The sequence below is a fragment of the Gossypium hirsutum genome, chromosome D01 (genome assembly GCF_007990345.1).
Source record: "Gossypium hirsutum isolate 1008001.06 chromosome D01, Gossypium_hirsutum_v2.1, whole genome shotgun sequence".
Classification (NCBI taxonomy): Eukaryota; Viridiplantae; Streptophyta; class Magnoliopsida; order Malvales; family Malvaceae; genus Gossypium; species Gossypium hirsutum.
Window position 1 is genome coordinate 25005743 of NC_053437.1, and position 17616 is coordinate 25023358.

Here is a 17616-nt window from a genome sequence, read left to right on the forward strand (position 1 = left end):
AAGAAAGATTTCCCCGTAAGAGTGGAAGGAAATACTGAACAGTCAGTGCAAGTGGTTAGAGAGTCCCAGCCATAAATGAAATTGGAGATGATGGTTAAATCAAGATTGGTTCATGGAACCCTAAGAAGGAGTACAATCAGATCCAGCTCGAAAGCTTTAGTCAAGGTGTACATCATGCAAGCAAAGGAGGATGTCGAAGCTCATAAAGTTATTACGGGTAACTTTTCTTTATTTGATATATGCATATACGCATTGATAGACCCTAGGTCTACCCATTCTTATATTTGTGATAAGTTTTTGAATAGACGAAGTCTTAGATTTACCCCCACAGAGCTTAGTATGTTAGTCACCAATCTGGCACATATGCATCATCGGATAAACCGTAGCAAATATACTAGCACACATGGTGCATCATCGGACGAACCGAAGTATAAACCCATACACAATCTAACCCTATGACATGCCAACTATATCCAACTCTGCCCGAACAGTTAATAGGGTAACCAATATCCAATTGCATATCATTACATATTTAATACCATAGTTTCATACCATTTTCATTATTGATTCATATCACATATCATAGTTTTAATTCATGCTCGGTTATTACATGTTGAATTCAACTCAATTTCCAACAGTCTATATCATCAAACGCAAATCAATTCATATGAAAAGTATAAGCTCACCTTGATAGCTAGTCATGCAATCAACATATATATGCATATAAGTATAATGGTCTCAAATTATAAAAGTACAAACCGAAAATTCTGCTATTCATCTGAGACTCTCATTTCCCTTCTCTCGCGACAACCCAATATTTTCTTTAGCTACGTTCTATAATTCAATAATAAAAATAATATCATATTACATCCAATTCCCATCCAAATATATAGCTAATATATTTCACATTTTATTCAATTTAGTCCCTATACTCAGAATACAAATATTTTTCAATATCTAATATCAAATCAAAATTCGATTTTATATTCTTTCATTAAGGACTTTATACTTCTTATCTATAACATAATTTCATGATAATTTTAAATTTATTCAATTTATTATATTTAATCTCTAATGCTACAAAGTTATATAGCTAGTTTAATTAGATTTCCAATTTAGTCCTTATCATGATCTAAGCTTATTAACTGTCAAATTTAAGCCTAATTCATCAATTTCTTTATAATGGAAACTTATTAAAAACTTAACAATTGAACAAATTGATACATGGGCTAACTAAATCAAGCTCCCATTATTCAAATTCTATGGAAATCAAAGAAAACTAACTTAAAGACCTTACTTTATTAATAGTCAATTGCTTGAACAAAATTGAGTTTTCTTTCTTCTTCTTTTTTTCTCTTTAATGGACATTTGAGTCTTTAGGGAAGAAAATGATATGCCTCATTGTATATAGCTAGATTAAGATTAGTTAATCATGTTTATGTTATTAATTAACCTTATTTATTTTCTTTAATTATAGTTATATTAACTTAATGACTATTTAGATCATATAGGCTTGATCCCCTCCACTATCTACCATTTAAAATTGGTTAATTAACCATTTTGATCTTTTAGATAGTTACTACTTAGATCCCCAAGCATTTTCTAAATTAAAACTCAATAGCGATTAAACTTTTATCATTAAGTTTCTAAGCTTTAATTGATTTTTTTAGTTAATTACTTAATTGAATTTAAATATATTTTCTTTCATTAATCTTTATATTTCATCCTTACGAACTCGGTTTACAAAAATGAGATTCCGAAACAATATTTTCGGACACATTAAAAATTAGTTCGTTATAATTCTCCCCTATTTAATAAATTTTGTCCTCGAAATTTATGTAAAAAAATATGGGGATATAAAGATCTCATTCTCTTCCGCCTCCCATGTAGCCTCTTTCATACTATGACTACGCCATAAGATTTTCACTAATGGCATGCGTTTGTTTCTCAACGCTTTTACTTCTCAAGCTAAGACCTCTATCAGTTCTTCCTTGTACGATAAATTAAGTTGTACCTCAACCGCTTCCACGGATATCAAACAGGAAAGATCAAATCAATACCGTTAAAGCATTAATACATGGAACACATTGTGGATCTTTTGCAACTTTAATGGCAGAGCTAAACGATAGGCAATTGGCCCTACCCTTTCAATGATTTTGTATTGTTCGATATATCTGGTACTTAATTTCCCTTTGCAACCAAAACGCAAAATTTTCTTTTATAGAGAGACTTTCAAAAATACTTTCTCATCCATCGCATATTCAATTTCCCCCCTATCCGGATGAGCATATGACTTTTTCCTATCTAAGGTTGTTTTCAATTTGCCTTTTATCAGCTTCAACTTATCTTTTGTTTTTTGCACCAATTCTGACTCAATCATCTTTTTATCACTCAAGCCTGACCAACACAAAGGTGTTCTACATCGTCGACCGTACAAGCTTCATACAGAGCATTTGAATGCTTGTTGAGGCGTATATTCACAAAATAGCGATAGTGTTATCTCAAATCAAGATCCTTGTTTTACTATAAGATTCCGAAAGCAATTGCATGAGTATATAGGTACGATGTTGAATTTCTGCTTATCATCCTCAACCAGAAGATCAATCAAAGCATGTTATCTAGATGTTAGAAGATATGCTTCAAGCCTATATGATCGAGTTTGAAGTTAACTAGGAACATTATTTACCCCTAATCGAATTAATATATCAATTTTTATAGTTTATACAATATTTTAATAATGATTAAGACCTTTTTATTAACACTTTATTTTAATGATAAAAATAATTTATATGTTTATTATGTTTATTAATTATTATTCTAAGAAATGTTAGTTTGTATTAATTATATGAAGTAAAACTTATATCATAAATTAAATCGGTAAAAATATTATACGCATCATATTTAAATTGTTAAATAAATTGATACATTTTAATTATTTTTAACAATCCAAATAACAAATATTATTTTACATTAGTAATTAAAAATACATCAAAGCAAATGAAAATATTAAATACATAAGTTACATGCAACTATATAATATTAAAAATCAATTGATAATCACTGGTTGGTTGCCGCTTTTATCATTTGATAACCGCAAATTACTTTTATTGCCACAGCTTTATCGTTCAATCTTAAGCTACAATTTCATTACTTGCTATTAGCATGATATAAAAAATTTACTTACTATTATCCCCCAATCTTAAGTTACGAATTATTTCATAAACTTAAAATTATCGTTCAGACTAGTAGCTACATACATATGCTTAGAAATATAACAAAAATATTTAACTCAATGGAAAAAGAGCTTATACTACTACGATAAGATACAGCTTGTTTCCTCCCTAACTTCTCTCGTCTACCTTTCAAATGATTTCCTTAGCTCCCATAAAAATATAGATGTGCTATATCAAAACAACCAAGCTTGAATCTAACTTTCACATCACCATCCATGAATTGTAACAAAATCGGAGCTTTTCCAGAAAAATGCTAGACCATAACACATTTGACCTGGAAAAAAAAATGATGTATTCACTTCGAAAGATACAAGTACCCAAAAAAACTTCTTTCTGATAAATAATTTCCATGCACTTCCATAAGTTTTTGCAAAGAGAAACCATGAAAATCAGCTCTCAAGTTGAAGCATTTGCTAAACATGTGCACTTGTATCGAGGAAAACTAGAGGAACAAAATCAAGAGGAAATAAGCAACTTGAACTTCATCCCCATTCTGAATGGAATAAGCCTTAATGCTAGTCTGAACAACTTGAACCTCAAACATTAGTTAAACAGCTTGAATTTCATCTTCATTCAAATTAGACTGAACCTTAGTAGCTTGAATGTAACGAAAAGGAGCGCAACATGAAGAGATATCAATTTCAGCAACTTCCATGGCATTACAGACCCATTCAGGGATATCTCCTTTTGGAAACTACAGAACAAAGGTACAATTTCTAAGCAACATAATACTTCGTATATATTCAGTTAATCTACTTGGTGAGTCCTTATACTAAAGACTGAAGAGTAAATTAATCTCTCTCTAAGCAATTTAGTCTCTACACATCTAATTTGAAAACAAATAGGTAAAAAGTAAGAAACTAGTTATGAATCCTAACCATTGGATTAACAAATTCTCTATTCTTCATACCAAACAAAGCCTAAATGACAGTAACCTTAAACATTTGTTTTAAAGTGAAAGGAAGAGAAGAAAAAAACCCAAAATTTAACAGTTTTTAAAAAGCAAGACTAAATTACTCAATTTTTCATGTCACTTCAATGGACGACAAATCAAACATTTTTTAATGCTCAACCTGTGTCTTACAGTTTTACTAAGCCTAAATGACAGTAACCTTAAACATTTGTTTTAAAGTGAAAGGAAGAGAAGAAAAAAACCCAAAATTTAACAGTTTTTAAAAAGCAAGACTAAATTACTCAATTTTTCATGTCACTTCAATGGACGACAAATCAAACATTTTTTAATGCTCAACCTGTGTCTTACAGTTTTACTTACTTCAAAATTAAATGTACAAAAACTAATTTGCTCATTTATATAGTAGAAAGACTACTTTGATTTTAAGCCTATAAAATAGGCACCTGCCAGTTAATTTAACCTAAATATTCCTATAAATGACCAGTTGGTGGAACATCAAATTAATCAACTCTTTCTACTTGCAGCTAGGGCAGTATCGATTTTTGATGAACTATAATCATGATGCTCATTAACCAAAAAATCAAGGGAAAAAGAGAGAACAAAAGAATGACACAATCGCATGATTGCCATTGAAATGCTGAAGTATGAAAACAAGCACATGGTTAGTGTTGGAATCCCTATAATTAAGGATAGAAACCTTACCTTATTACTAGTAGTTCCTTTGTAAATAGAAACTAATCTCAGTTACTGATTCTTAAAAAATTAGGAATTGCTTCCTTTAAAATGATTATTCCTCTTTTTATAATCTGTAAACTAAAGCAGTAGAAATATAACATAATATTTTTCCTCTGAGTTTTTTCATGGCATTAAAGCTTTAGGATTCATTCGATCCTATTTTTTCTCTAATTCTCCTTCCTGAAAATTCCTTCGGTTTAGTCCTCCAATGGATGATATCAATGAAAATTTCTCTAAAACTGAGACATCACAAATAACTCAGAATATCAATCAGGAAATCACTTAAGGTGAAATTAATTCCTCCCTTATAATCACCAATCATTGGCTAAATGGGAAGAACTTCCTGCAATGGTCTCAATCAGTTATTATGGTGATTCGTGGTCGTGGTAAATTAGGGTACATCAATGGAGAAATTCCACGACCAACCATAGTTGATCCTACTTATGCCACTTGGGAACTCAACAATTCAATTGTAATGGCTTGGCTAATCAATTCGATGGAAGGCCATATAAGTCGCACCTATCTTTTTTTCAAAACTGTAAAAGACATGTAGGATGCAGTCAAAGAAAACTACTCAGATCTTGGAAATGCCTCCCAAGTATTTGAGGTCAAGCTTAAGTTAAAGGATATCCGACAAGGAACACTCGAGGTAACTCACTACTACAACAATTTGAAAATTTTGTGGCAAGAACTGGATATGTACTATGAGGCAGATTGGGGTGAAGGCTTCGAACACAACAGGTTTATGACCCATCTCAACAATGAACGTCTTTATGAGTTTTTAGCAGGATTGAACTGTGAGTTAGATGAGGTCCGTGGCCGAATTCTGGGTAGATCACCTCTCCCAACGATTGGTGAAGCATTTGCAGAAGTTAGAAGAGAAGAAAAACATCTTGTCATGATGGGAGATTCAAAGGAACCTAAACCTATGACCTCGATTTCTAACCGTCCTACTGAATCCTCTGCTTTCATCTCCAAAGGTCCACAACCACAAAAACGTGCTGGAAATGATTCTGGATCAACAAGACCATGGTGTAGTCACTGCAATCGTGTTGGTCATACAAAAGAAAAATGCTTCAAACTCCATGGCTATCCTGAAAAAAAACAGAAGGATAATAAGGTTGTCATGTTATCCTCCACTACTGCAGATAATGTTCTTGATGTTCGCTTAACCAAAACACAGCTTGAGGCTCTCCATAAGATACTTGGTACTCCCACTACTCATGGATCTCTAGCCACTCAAGGTGACTCCACGTTGTTTCACACCTACACTCCTTGTCATAACAAATCCCGAATCCGCATAGCTGACGGTTCTTACTCACCTGTGGCTGGAATGGAAGTACAAATGACAGAGATTTTTTCTCTCGATAAAGTCCTACATGTCCCAAACTTGTCCTGTAATTTACTTTCAATTAGTAAATTTACTAAGAATGAAAAAGTTCTTGCTGAATTTTCTGCAATTGGTTGTGTGATACAGGAACAGAAATCGGGGAGGATGATTGGCACTGTTAAAGTTGATGATGGACTATATATTTGAAATAAAAACAATACACAAGGGGGATTGGCTCTATCCACTTCAAAAGAGGACACTATTATGTTATGGCACAGTAGGTTAGGACATCTAAACTTTGTGTGTTTGAAAAAACATCTTCCACTGTTATTTCGAAATAAAAGTATTAATTCCTTGAAGTGTGAAATTTGCCAATTATCTAAACATACTCATGTGCCATACCCATTAAAACCACATATTCAGTCCCAACCTTTTTCGTTAATCCACAGTGACCTATGGAGAGCCAGCCGAGTGAAAAATATTACAGGGGCTAGATGGTTTATAACATTCATTAATGATCATACTAGGGTCTGTTGGGTCTATCTACTTAAAGAAAAATCTGAAACACCCAAAGTATTCCAAAATTTTCACTCAATGGTTCGAACCCAATTCAACTTTACCATACATACCCTTCGTACTGACAATGAGAGAGAATACTTTAACTCTGTCTTAAGTCCATACCTTTTTGACCAAGGCATTATACACCAAAGCTCTTGTCCTGACACTCCTCAACAAAAAAGGATCTCTAAGAGAAAAAATCATCTCCTTGATGTGGCTCGAGCCATAATGTTCACCATGAATGTTCCAAAATACTTGTGGGGAGAAGCTGTCCTCACTACCTGTTATCTCATAAACCGAATGCCATCAAAGATCCTCAATTTCCAAACACCTCTAAATACGCTTTTAAAGGCCTTCCCTCTATTTCATGTTCCTAATCTTTCAGCCAAAATATTCGGTTGTAAAGCTTTTATCCATAACCATCAACCAAATCAATCCAAACTTGATCCTCGAGCCCACACCTGCATCTTCATTGGATATTCCCTTACACAAAAAGGCTATAAGTGTTACTCACCAACATTGCGCCGAATGTGTCTTTCGGGATGTTACCTTCTTTGAAAATGAACCATACTTTGCAGCATCTCATCTTCAGGGGGAGATTTTTAATGAAGATGAAACCCTTAATACTCTCCTCATTATACCTCCTGATCCTACTATTATCACAAACAAACCTATCCCAGATTTAGTTGCTGTTTCCTCTGTGCAGCAAGAATTTAACACTGTTCTTCCCAATAACAATACTTCCACCGAAGTACAACAGGGAAAACATCAAATACAAGTTCACTCCCGACGGAATCGTTCTCCTGACGCTAATACAACAGTGCCAATTACATCTCCAACCGAGGACTGTTCTGGAACAGAAGTCCCACCTCCATCACCATCCATCTATCTTCTAATTGCAGTTCGAAAAGGTACAAGGAGCTGCACTCAACATCCTATTTCTCGGTTTGTATCCTATGGAAATTTATCAAAGTCTTACAAAGCTTTTGTAACTAATGTTGATTCTGTAAAAACTCCAAAAAATATAAAAAAGGCACTTGAATCAACTGAGTGGAGACAAGCAGTGATGGAAGAAATGAAGGCCCTCAAAAACAATGAAACATGGAAAGTTTCGGATCTACCTAAAGGGAAAAAAACCGTAAGGTGCAAATGGATTTTCACTACGAAATTTAAACCCGATGGTCGTATTGACCGATACAAAGCTCGACTTGTGGCTAAGGGATTCACCAAAACTTATGGTCTCAACTACAACGAGACGTTTGCACCGGTTGCCAAGCTAAACACCGTTCGGGTCCAGCTACCTCTTGCTGCCAACCTTGATTGGCACTTGACTCAATTGGGTGTAAAAAATGTTTTTCTCAACAGGGAATTAAATCAGAAGGTGTACATGGATTTCCCACACGGGTTTGAAGAAAACAAGGACCAAGTGTGTAAGTTGAAGAAGACCTTGTATGGGCTGAAACAATCTCTACGAGCGTGGTTCAGCCGATTTGCAAAAGCTATGACTAGCAGAAATTACATTCAAGGATAGGTAGACCACACCATGTTCTACAAGCACTCGAAAGAGGGTAAATACTGCATCCTTATCGTTTATGTCGACGATATAATATTAACAGGAAATGACTCGAGCGAAATTTTGAGATTGAAAGAATTTCTTGGTACAGAGTTTGAACTTAAAGACTTAAGGAGTCTTAAATATTTTCTTGGTATGGAGGTAGCAAGGTCGAAAAAAGGTATCTTCATTTTCCAAAGGAAATATGTTCTTGATCTACTGTCGGAAGTTGGTTTGATGGGCAGCAAACCAACCGAAACTCCTATGGAGTTTAATCTTAAATTGGAAACTAGAAGATGGAGAAGAAATCGACAGAGGGAGATATCAACATCTAGTAGGAAGGCTCATCTACCTATCTCACACCCGTCCAGACATAGCCTTCAGTGTGAGTGTTATTAGTCAGTATATGCATGCCCCGAGGGAGAAGCACCTGGAAGCTGCATATAGAATACTAAGATATCTAAAAGGAATTCCTGGTAAAGGCCTGTACTTCAAGAAGACTGTCAACCTAAGCGTGGAAGTCTACATTGATGCAGACTGGGTAGGTTCTATTAATGATAGACGCTCTACAAGCGGCTATTGTAGTTATGTTTGGGGTAATCTCGTGACGTGGAGGAGCAAAAAACAGTCTGTGGTAGCATGCAGCAGTGCAGAGGCAGAGTATCGAGTACTATCTCATGGTATATGCGAAGGAGTTTGGATACAAAGACTTATGGGAGAACTAAAAGTGCATTATACCAGACCTATGAAAATGTACTGTGACAATCAAGCTGCTGTCAGCATAGCACATAATCCTGTGCATCATGATCAGACCAAACTTGTGGAAATAGATCGTCACTTTATAAAAGAAAAAATACACTCAAGAGAAGTATGCATCACCTACCTACCTACTAGACAACAAGTTGCAGACATGTTAACTAAAAGTTTGAACAGAAACATGTTTGAAGAACTTATTGACAAGTTGGGTTTGATTAACATCTACAATCCTTGAGGGGGAGTGTTGGAATCCCTATAATTAAGGATAGAAACCTTACCTTATTACTAGTAGTTCCCTTATAAATAGAAACTAATCTCAGTTACTGATTCTTAGGAAACTATGAATTGTTTCCTTTAAAATGATTATTCCTCTCTTTATAATTTGTAAACTAAAACAGTAGAAATATAACATAATATTTTTCCTCTGAGTTTTTTCAGTTAGATACCAGCTATTTGCCTCAGAAACTTGGAAGTCCTAATTCTTGAAGCTACAGCGTTTGTAAACTAGCAAGCATATACCAAGTTTAAGGTGAAAAGGTTTCTAAATAGTATGCTGCTCTAAAAAGATCGATAAAATAAATTCTTTTATCCCTGATGCTGGGTAATAAATAGAGATATTTTAACGGGCTAGTGAGGATGGTAATTTATGCAAGGTTAGAAGTGGCTGCTGTAGCAATGTAAGCCTTGTAAACTGGGCTATAGATGTCACTGTATTCATCCAAGACAAGAATATTTCTTCACTCAAACTTAGGAAGAAGATAATACTTCAAAATAATTTTAAATCTGAGTTAACCACCATTAAAGAATAATGTTTTGGAAGAATGAAATGCTGAAGTAGATTACAGAACAAAATTAAAAGATAGAGGATGTTAAGCATGATTGAAAAACTCTTAAATCTTAGAAAGATCAATGGCAGGAAGAAAGAGATTACCATTTTCTGCAAAAAGTTGCATACAAACCTGCAACAAGATATTAAGAACAATATATATTCTTAATATAACATAAAAAGAAATGAGAAAGAAAAAAGAAAGCTAGACAAAGCAAGAGGCAAACATACTCGGGAAACTTCCCTTGGACTATGGATGAGTGTAGATTTTTGCTAAGCTGAAATTGTCAATAAATTTACTCTCAATCATTCGAAATAAACTACACATGAAAGCAACAAAGCTTAAAACATAGAAACTTTTAAGGTTGTACCTGCATCATATAGTATAAATTATGAAATGAAAGAAGCTGAGATCCCATAGCATCTTTTGTGACCAAAGAATGAATGTAGGCCCTCGTATAGTTTTTGCAGACCTATATTTAGGCAAATAGAGTAATACACCAAGAAGTCAATTCATATATTAACAATTTTAAGCAAATATGTCATGAAATGCATACCATACAAGCACATGTAGGATCAATAGGGCGAGTATCCTCAGCCATTGCCCTGTGCTTGAGTTTAAGCACTCCCTGCAAATAGGTGATTGAATAACATCATAATACTACATTCATATTTAAAATAAAAGTTGGGTGTAATTAAATACTCTTTAGGTTCACATTCTAACTTGTTAAAATTCAAAACAAAAATATCAATTCATAAGGGGTGAAGTTATGAGACCAAACTTCTAGCATTACCATACTATGTTCACCTAGAGACTCGAATGTTAGCATTGGATACAGGTATTCAATTTACTTTAAGTTTTTCCATGAATTTGGAGGGACCTTGAAGAGTCATATCCCCATATACATGTCTAAAAATGTGTTGGGCATAGGTGTTAAGACATACTTGCTTCACTTCAAGAAAAATGAAGAGCCAAACCAACATAGGTTGTAAATACAAGAATGAACAAAACATGCAAGGTACAAGTTATAGTAACGCCATTCAACGAGAAAAGACTAGTCATACTAGAAGGCAAACAGAAAAAAAGGCATGTTGTGGCTTGGTGCCATAAACACCATTCATATGTAAAGTTAAACCAAATGATATTATGGCACTCAATGAACAAGATTGGGAACACTGACTCTCAAAATACTTTTTAAATGTATCACCTCAGGGACAAGGGCAGTTCCAAAACGAGCAGTTCGAGTCGGATAAACACAGTCATACATGTCAGCACCCAAGGCACTACAGACCACAATATCCAGTGGATACCCAACACCCTGAAATGAAGCAAGCACATATAATGATTTACAGCAACATAAATGGATAAAAGAAGGTAAAATTTGTCAGAATGATGTAGGTTAAAATGAAAAAACTCATTTTTACCATGACATATCGTGGTTTATCTTCAGGCAGTGTCGCAGTACACTGAGCAACAACACGCCAAAATGAATCTTTATCTTCACCGCCTGCAAGACCACCAATAGCATAGCTGTCACACAAGTGAACTTAAGTTAATTCAGCTTGTAAACTGAATCTTTATACAGTTGGCAAAACACTAACAGTAAAGAAAATCTAGCAATTATGATTGTTAACAACAAAAAGAGAGTTCAAACAGAAACTGGCATGGGTATTCACAATACCAGTCAACTAGGCTCTAACAGCATCTTTTTTGAGAATAATAATGCTGGGAATCAGAGATCTAGATGTTGGAGTTGTATTTTCTTAAATAACCAATCATTTCATAAGCTAAAAGTAACACCAACCTTTTACATTCTAGCCCTAGAAACGGATTTAGATATTGAAATTCAATGTGGAAAATTTCAGTTGCAACTTGCTAAAACAATATATTCAAATGGAACTTAACAAGAATGGGACACTATTCCTTGAAATTGTAAAATCAATGTTGTACAAAAATATCCACGAAGGAAATATAGCATGAGTAGGACACTATCCCTTGATCATCTGCTTAAATAATAAATCATTCTGCCATCAAATTAACCTTTTATTTTATAGTCCTAGAAAATAACTTGGATATTGAAATGCTATGTGGAAAATTACATAGCAACTTGCTAAAGTATGAACATCAAGATCAGATCATCCGCTATAGACTATCTTCAAAGGAAACATAGCATGAGTAGGACAATATTTGTGTATATAGAATGCACATACCCTGGTAAATTTCGATCCACCAATCCTCGAACACATATATCCCTGATAAAAATGAGCATCAGGAAAGGGAAAAGTTGCCCACAGTATCATTAGTAATTGAAAAGGGGTAAAACACACATCAAATAGCATGGTTGCGATATGAAGATCAGAGATTCACCTTAGTACTGGATCTAAACCACCTTGTACTATACCAAACAAATTCTGGTCATGTGGCCTTTTATGAGCTGTCCATAAGATTAAGGCAGCAAAAAGAACCTAACTCAATCAGAATGTCACTATTAAGAGAATGACAACATTACTGATAAATAACAATTATTTAAAGGAGAAAGAGGAGAGGAGTGGAGTGGAACACCAGAAAGAGGTATGGTTAAATGGCTGATGGCAAAATGGGGGATCCAAGTGCAGAAGGTAAAAGTTGATATTTAATAAATTAAATGACATTCAACGATAACATTGTGTTGCTTTGTATGATTATATTTATAACACACTGTATAAGCATTTTTAAAAAACTTCAAAAGTTATGTATACAAGCTTGATAAAAGATAATCCACTCCAACAAGCTAGAGGACAGGCAGATAAGGCAAAATACTTATTTAAAGCTCAAAGATTGGTAAATAATATGATTTTAAGCCAAACGGTTAATATTTCCATGCAAGAACCGTGAGCGAGCGTTGTTCAGTCTTAAGCATAATTACCAGCTATGCATCTGTCTATCCAGCGGAGGGTACGATACATGGCCTCTTCAATTCGTGGACCAGTAATAGTAGTTTTCACCACATCATCAAGAGCCATTATTATATCTGCTCCAATTCTATTCTGTATAATTGTTAGGAGAAGATAAAGTTAAAATGGAATATTCAGAACATATAGAGACAATAAGCCCAAGAAACATTTAGGATTTTATCCTATAGTTAAAATGGAATATTCAAAACATATAAAGACAATAAGCCTATTAAACATTTAGGATTTTATCCTATGTCTCTTGGTTACTGTTAAGGGATAAAAGAGTGTGGGTTCAGGGATAAAAAGGTGAAGGCACATAATTCTGTTAATATATATACAAAGGCAAAAAGGTTCTCATAGCAAGTGATCCTTAACTTTTGCTAGATCTTTATACTGCTAATAACCACTTAAGTGAAACTATCACAAACATCATGTACTGAGAGTAAAAAATCTGAGTAAATTACACTATGAATCATTTGAAGAACAAGCACCCCTTATTTATCCAAAAGTAATCTTTATGAAATCTCAATTCATGGCTTAAAAGAGACACTTATTTGGTTGAAAAGGGAACCAAGAATAACAAAACACCTCCTCTCATCCCAGTAATATGAGTCAGTGTTGCAAAAGTTAGGGGGAAGAAAGAATAACTTTTAGTTTTTGCCAAAAACATAAAATAACAACAATTACCAAAGTACACTAAAATAAAGCACCTACTTGGATTTGAATAGATTCCTCTGGTGTTAGGAGCATTGGCTTTCCATCCACTGGAGACTAAGTTAAGAAACATGAAGCCTTTTAAAAGTAAAACATCACAAAACAAGAAAGAAGTAACAAGAAAAGGGTATGCTTCCAGCTGATACTTAAGCAGATTATTATACTAATTACTTCCAAGATGTCATGAACACTACAGAGAAATATTAATAACTAAATACTTGAAATATTACACCCTTTTCAGTGATGTCAGCTAAATGCAGCAGTGAAACCTATAAAGTAACCAACAAGAGAGATTGTCATCTTCAACATACCACACATATTATCTATCACTAACTGAATTATACACACTGGAGATCATGATTTAACACCATGTAGTAACAACATAATTATGATTCAGAGAAAGGAAAACAAAACATCAAAATTTCTAAACAGTTATTATTTTTCCTTAAGACACTAGTGCACAGAAGTCATATAAACCGTATACATACATGTGTCACGAGCCGCAATTCAAAGCTTATGACTATCACACCAAATACATCCGATGGAGGCCTATTGTGTAGATAGGAATCATTTGACCCGCAAGAACTGACTCGATTCGATAAGCTATTGGAGAAGCCTGTCAGATTGAAGTCTAATTGCCCCAATAACAGAGATATGACAACTTAGGCTATTTTGGCAACTAATCTTAGAAAATTGATAGAATCATATCTTGTAAATCATTAAAGTCAAGGGATATTGTTAATCTCATCCGTCAATATAAATGTATCTTGACCGTCAGTTTTGAGAGAGCTCAACTATAAATAAAGAACCTCCCCTCATTTGCACTCACTTCATTCATTGTTTCATTATTCTTTGTGAATAAGAAAATATAGAGAGCATTTACTCAAACACCTTGTGTGCGTTCTTTTTATTGTTCTTTTATTGCTTCTTTTTGCATAAATTTGCTTCCGCTATACAAATTGGCGTCTTGGAGAAGTTCTTAAGGAATCTGCACTTGGGTAAAGCTGACTTAGGCGAGTTTGGACAAATAGATTACCTAAGGCCGCACGGATCGCGAGACAAAAAATCTAACCCCGTGACACATGCATATAATAGCAAGTACTTGAAAATTTAAAAAGAATGATGAACAATGAAATGAACCAAAAATTTAGAGAGATACAACAATGTCAAATCATAACACAACCATTTGAAAGCCTCCGGAATCCGTCAGCAATGCTCTAGGCCAATTCATAAATTTGTGAAGACCACCCAATTCATCAATAAGCTCAGATGTAGGACGAAGAGCCAGATGATACGTATTCCCAAGAATTATTTGACAACCAATCTCCTCAAGCTGGTAAGTTGCCAAACCTTTTATTGTGCCTGCCATGAGGAGGGGGAACCATGTCTTCTAGTAGTAAGATTTAAGAAATAAAAAGCACATGATGCAGTGAGCTATCCATGGAGTGAATTATATAAGAATTTGATAGAGGCGAAGCATATAATGCAAGGCATGCATCAATCTTGAACTATCCATGCTAAATGTCCTTTCAATGGAAGGCAATTCCAAATACTTATATTCACAACTAATCATCTGTAGAATCAAATACAAACAAATTCATTGGCGTCTCTTAGTTTTAGAAGATTATAAGAATTTGCAATCTCATCAACGACAAAGTTTAGGGCAATGATGTGAAACATCTAAACTACCTTTTAGAAAAGGGTCGAAAGTACAATATATTTTGCAACATAAAAGATTAAAGATCCTTATAAATTGTTCCGAATCACATAGCAAAATATTACAAATATGTATATATTTGAATTCTATAATTATGCATCAACTTACCAACATGAGTTAATTCATGAGCCACTCATGACATCATTTCATGCCAAATATACCACACGCATATGCTATGAAACTTTATTTTCACTCATGAGCTTACCATGACCAGTAATGCACCAATATAAGCACCACTCCTATTTCAACATTTATCGATTATAATCAGACATTTAACCAGTTATACACATATACTTTATTGTCCTCCTCCTCCTCTTCATCCCACATCATTTATGTATATAACATGCTTAAATAGCATTATACATAATTTCACTATTCACTTATATTTAAATTCAAAGTTGTCTAGTCGAGTTATAGTCACTAAATTATTTTTATCCAAAGCTAAAGAGCTCCAAATTAAGTTTTGTTAATTTTCCCTGAAACTAGACTCACATATCTTCTTACCATAAAATTTTCAAAATTTTTGGCTTAGCCAATTAGTACAGTTTATTCTTTAAAGTCACCCCTGTTTCACTACTCAACATCTCTGACCTGTCTTCACTAAAAATGAATTATCTCATTGTACATAATTCAGATGATATTTCCGTTTATTTCATTTGAAAATAGACTCATTAAAAATTATAAACATATAAATTATAACTCATAATTATTTTTGTACAATTTTTAATTATTTTCGAAAGTCAGAACAGGGGATTCCGCAATCAACCCGACCCTGCCTCACTAAAATTTAAATATCTCAAAATATATAACTCTTTTGCTTGCTCTATTTATTTTATCTAAAAATAGACTCATTAAGCTTTCATTTCATATCTTATTCACTCTCCTAATTCAATTTCCATCATTTTTGGTGATTTTTCAAATTCACACTATTGTTACTGTCCAAAACTGTTTTGTTGCTAATTTTACTTTTTCATAATTTCACTTTTTCACTTTCAATCATTATTCAATTCAATTCCACACATATATTCATCATTCAATCACACTTAATCATTACATGATCTCATGTATTTTCACTTAGTCAATTTCCCGATGAACACTTCAGAATAATAACAGATACACAGTGGATTCAGCACACAGCAAACACCCTTTGTAATCAATGATATCCGGTGGGATCAGCACATAGCAACCACCTTATAATTAATGATACCTGTTCACATAATAGCCTGCACATAGTACTACACATGTGACCATCACTATCCGATACACGTAGTAGCCTGCACATAGTACTACACACGTGATCGAAGCTATCCGGTATGCATAGTAGCCTGCACATAGTATTACACATGCGACCTATCATTTTGATACACGTAGTAGCCTGCACATAGTACTACACACGTGACCATCACTTTCACTTTCACATAGTGGCCTACACATAGTCTATGCCACACATGTGATAATTTCTGTCACTTCATTCGTATCCTTTTTTATTCCAAATGTTCAATCGGAAAATTTCTCACTTTTTCTCATTTTTTCCTTTTTCCCTAATCAAAGTCAATTCATTGTCTTTCTTGACTTATAATAACACATTTAACTTATTTAACACTCACATTATTCAATCAAGTCCAAAAATGACATTTTGGAAAAATTACATTTTTGCCCCTAAAGTTTCACAAAATTATGATTTTGCCCCTAGGCTTGGAAATTAAAATTTATTCCTTTTTCTTATATTTTATGACATGCTGAACATTTTTACCTTCTATGGCAGCATCAGATTCTCACTCTAACACTTACTTATGAATATTAAGTATTTTTACCGATTATGTCAATTTACTTATTTTCACTTAAAATCGGCTAGCAAAAGTTATTTAACATAATTTTAAGCTTCATATTCTACCATAAAACATCAAAATAAACACATTTCACCTATGGGTATTTTTCCAAATATGAACCGTCGGTTAAATTATAGCTAGAATAAGCTAAATCAAGTTACCGGGACTCTAAAAACGTAAAGAACATTAAAAACGGGGCTTGGAATCACTTACTATGGAGCTTGGAAGCTTGAAAAACCTAAATATGGCTTCCCCCTTGCTGATTTCGTTCACCATGGAGAAGATGGACAAATTTTTGGCTATTTTGGCCTTTTTAATTCTTTTAATTACTAAATAACCAAAATGCCCCCAACTTAAAAATTTCCTATTTCACTTATCTCTTGTCAATTTTTGTCCAACACGTTAACCAATGGTGTAATTACCATTTAAGGACCTCCAATTTAGAATTTCATAACAATTGGACACTTCTAACATGTAGAACTCAACTTTTGCACATTTTACAATTTAGTCCTTCTGACT

The 17616-nt window shown here is 33.8% G+C and overlaps 1 protein-coding gene across 2 annotated transcripts; it reads right to left on the reverse strand.

Moving 5' to 3' along the window:
* Window positions 1-3088: 3088 nt before the first annotated feature.
* LOC107921348 (queuine tRNA-ribosyltransferase catalytic subunit 1) lies at window positions 3089-14935 on the reverse strand. Of its 2 annotated transcripts, XM_016851219.2 has the most exons (12): window positions 14735-14935; window positions 13552-13608; window positions 12810-12930; window positions 12272-12338; window positions 12115-12156; window positions 11329-11434; window positions 11112-11222; window positions 10461-10532; window positions 10275-10376; window positions 10135-10181; window positions 10009-10036; window positions 3089-3927 (listed from the first exon to the last, which is right to left on the reverse strand). In XM_016851219.2, the coding sequence occupies exons 1-12, from the start codon at window positions 14918-14920 to the stop codon at window positions 3781-3783; spliced, it is 1086 nt and encodes a 361-aa protein (XP_016706708.2). In that variant the 5' UTR covers window positions 14921-14935; the 3' UTR covers window positions 3089-3780. The 2 variants fall into 2 exon arrangements, with proteins under 2 accessions (XP_016706708.2, XP_040942384.1); XM_041086450.1 differs by lacking the exon at window positions 14735-14935 and having other exon boundaries at window positions 12810-12914; window positions 13552-14358.
* Window positions 14936-17616: the final 2681 nt, after the last annotated feature.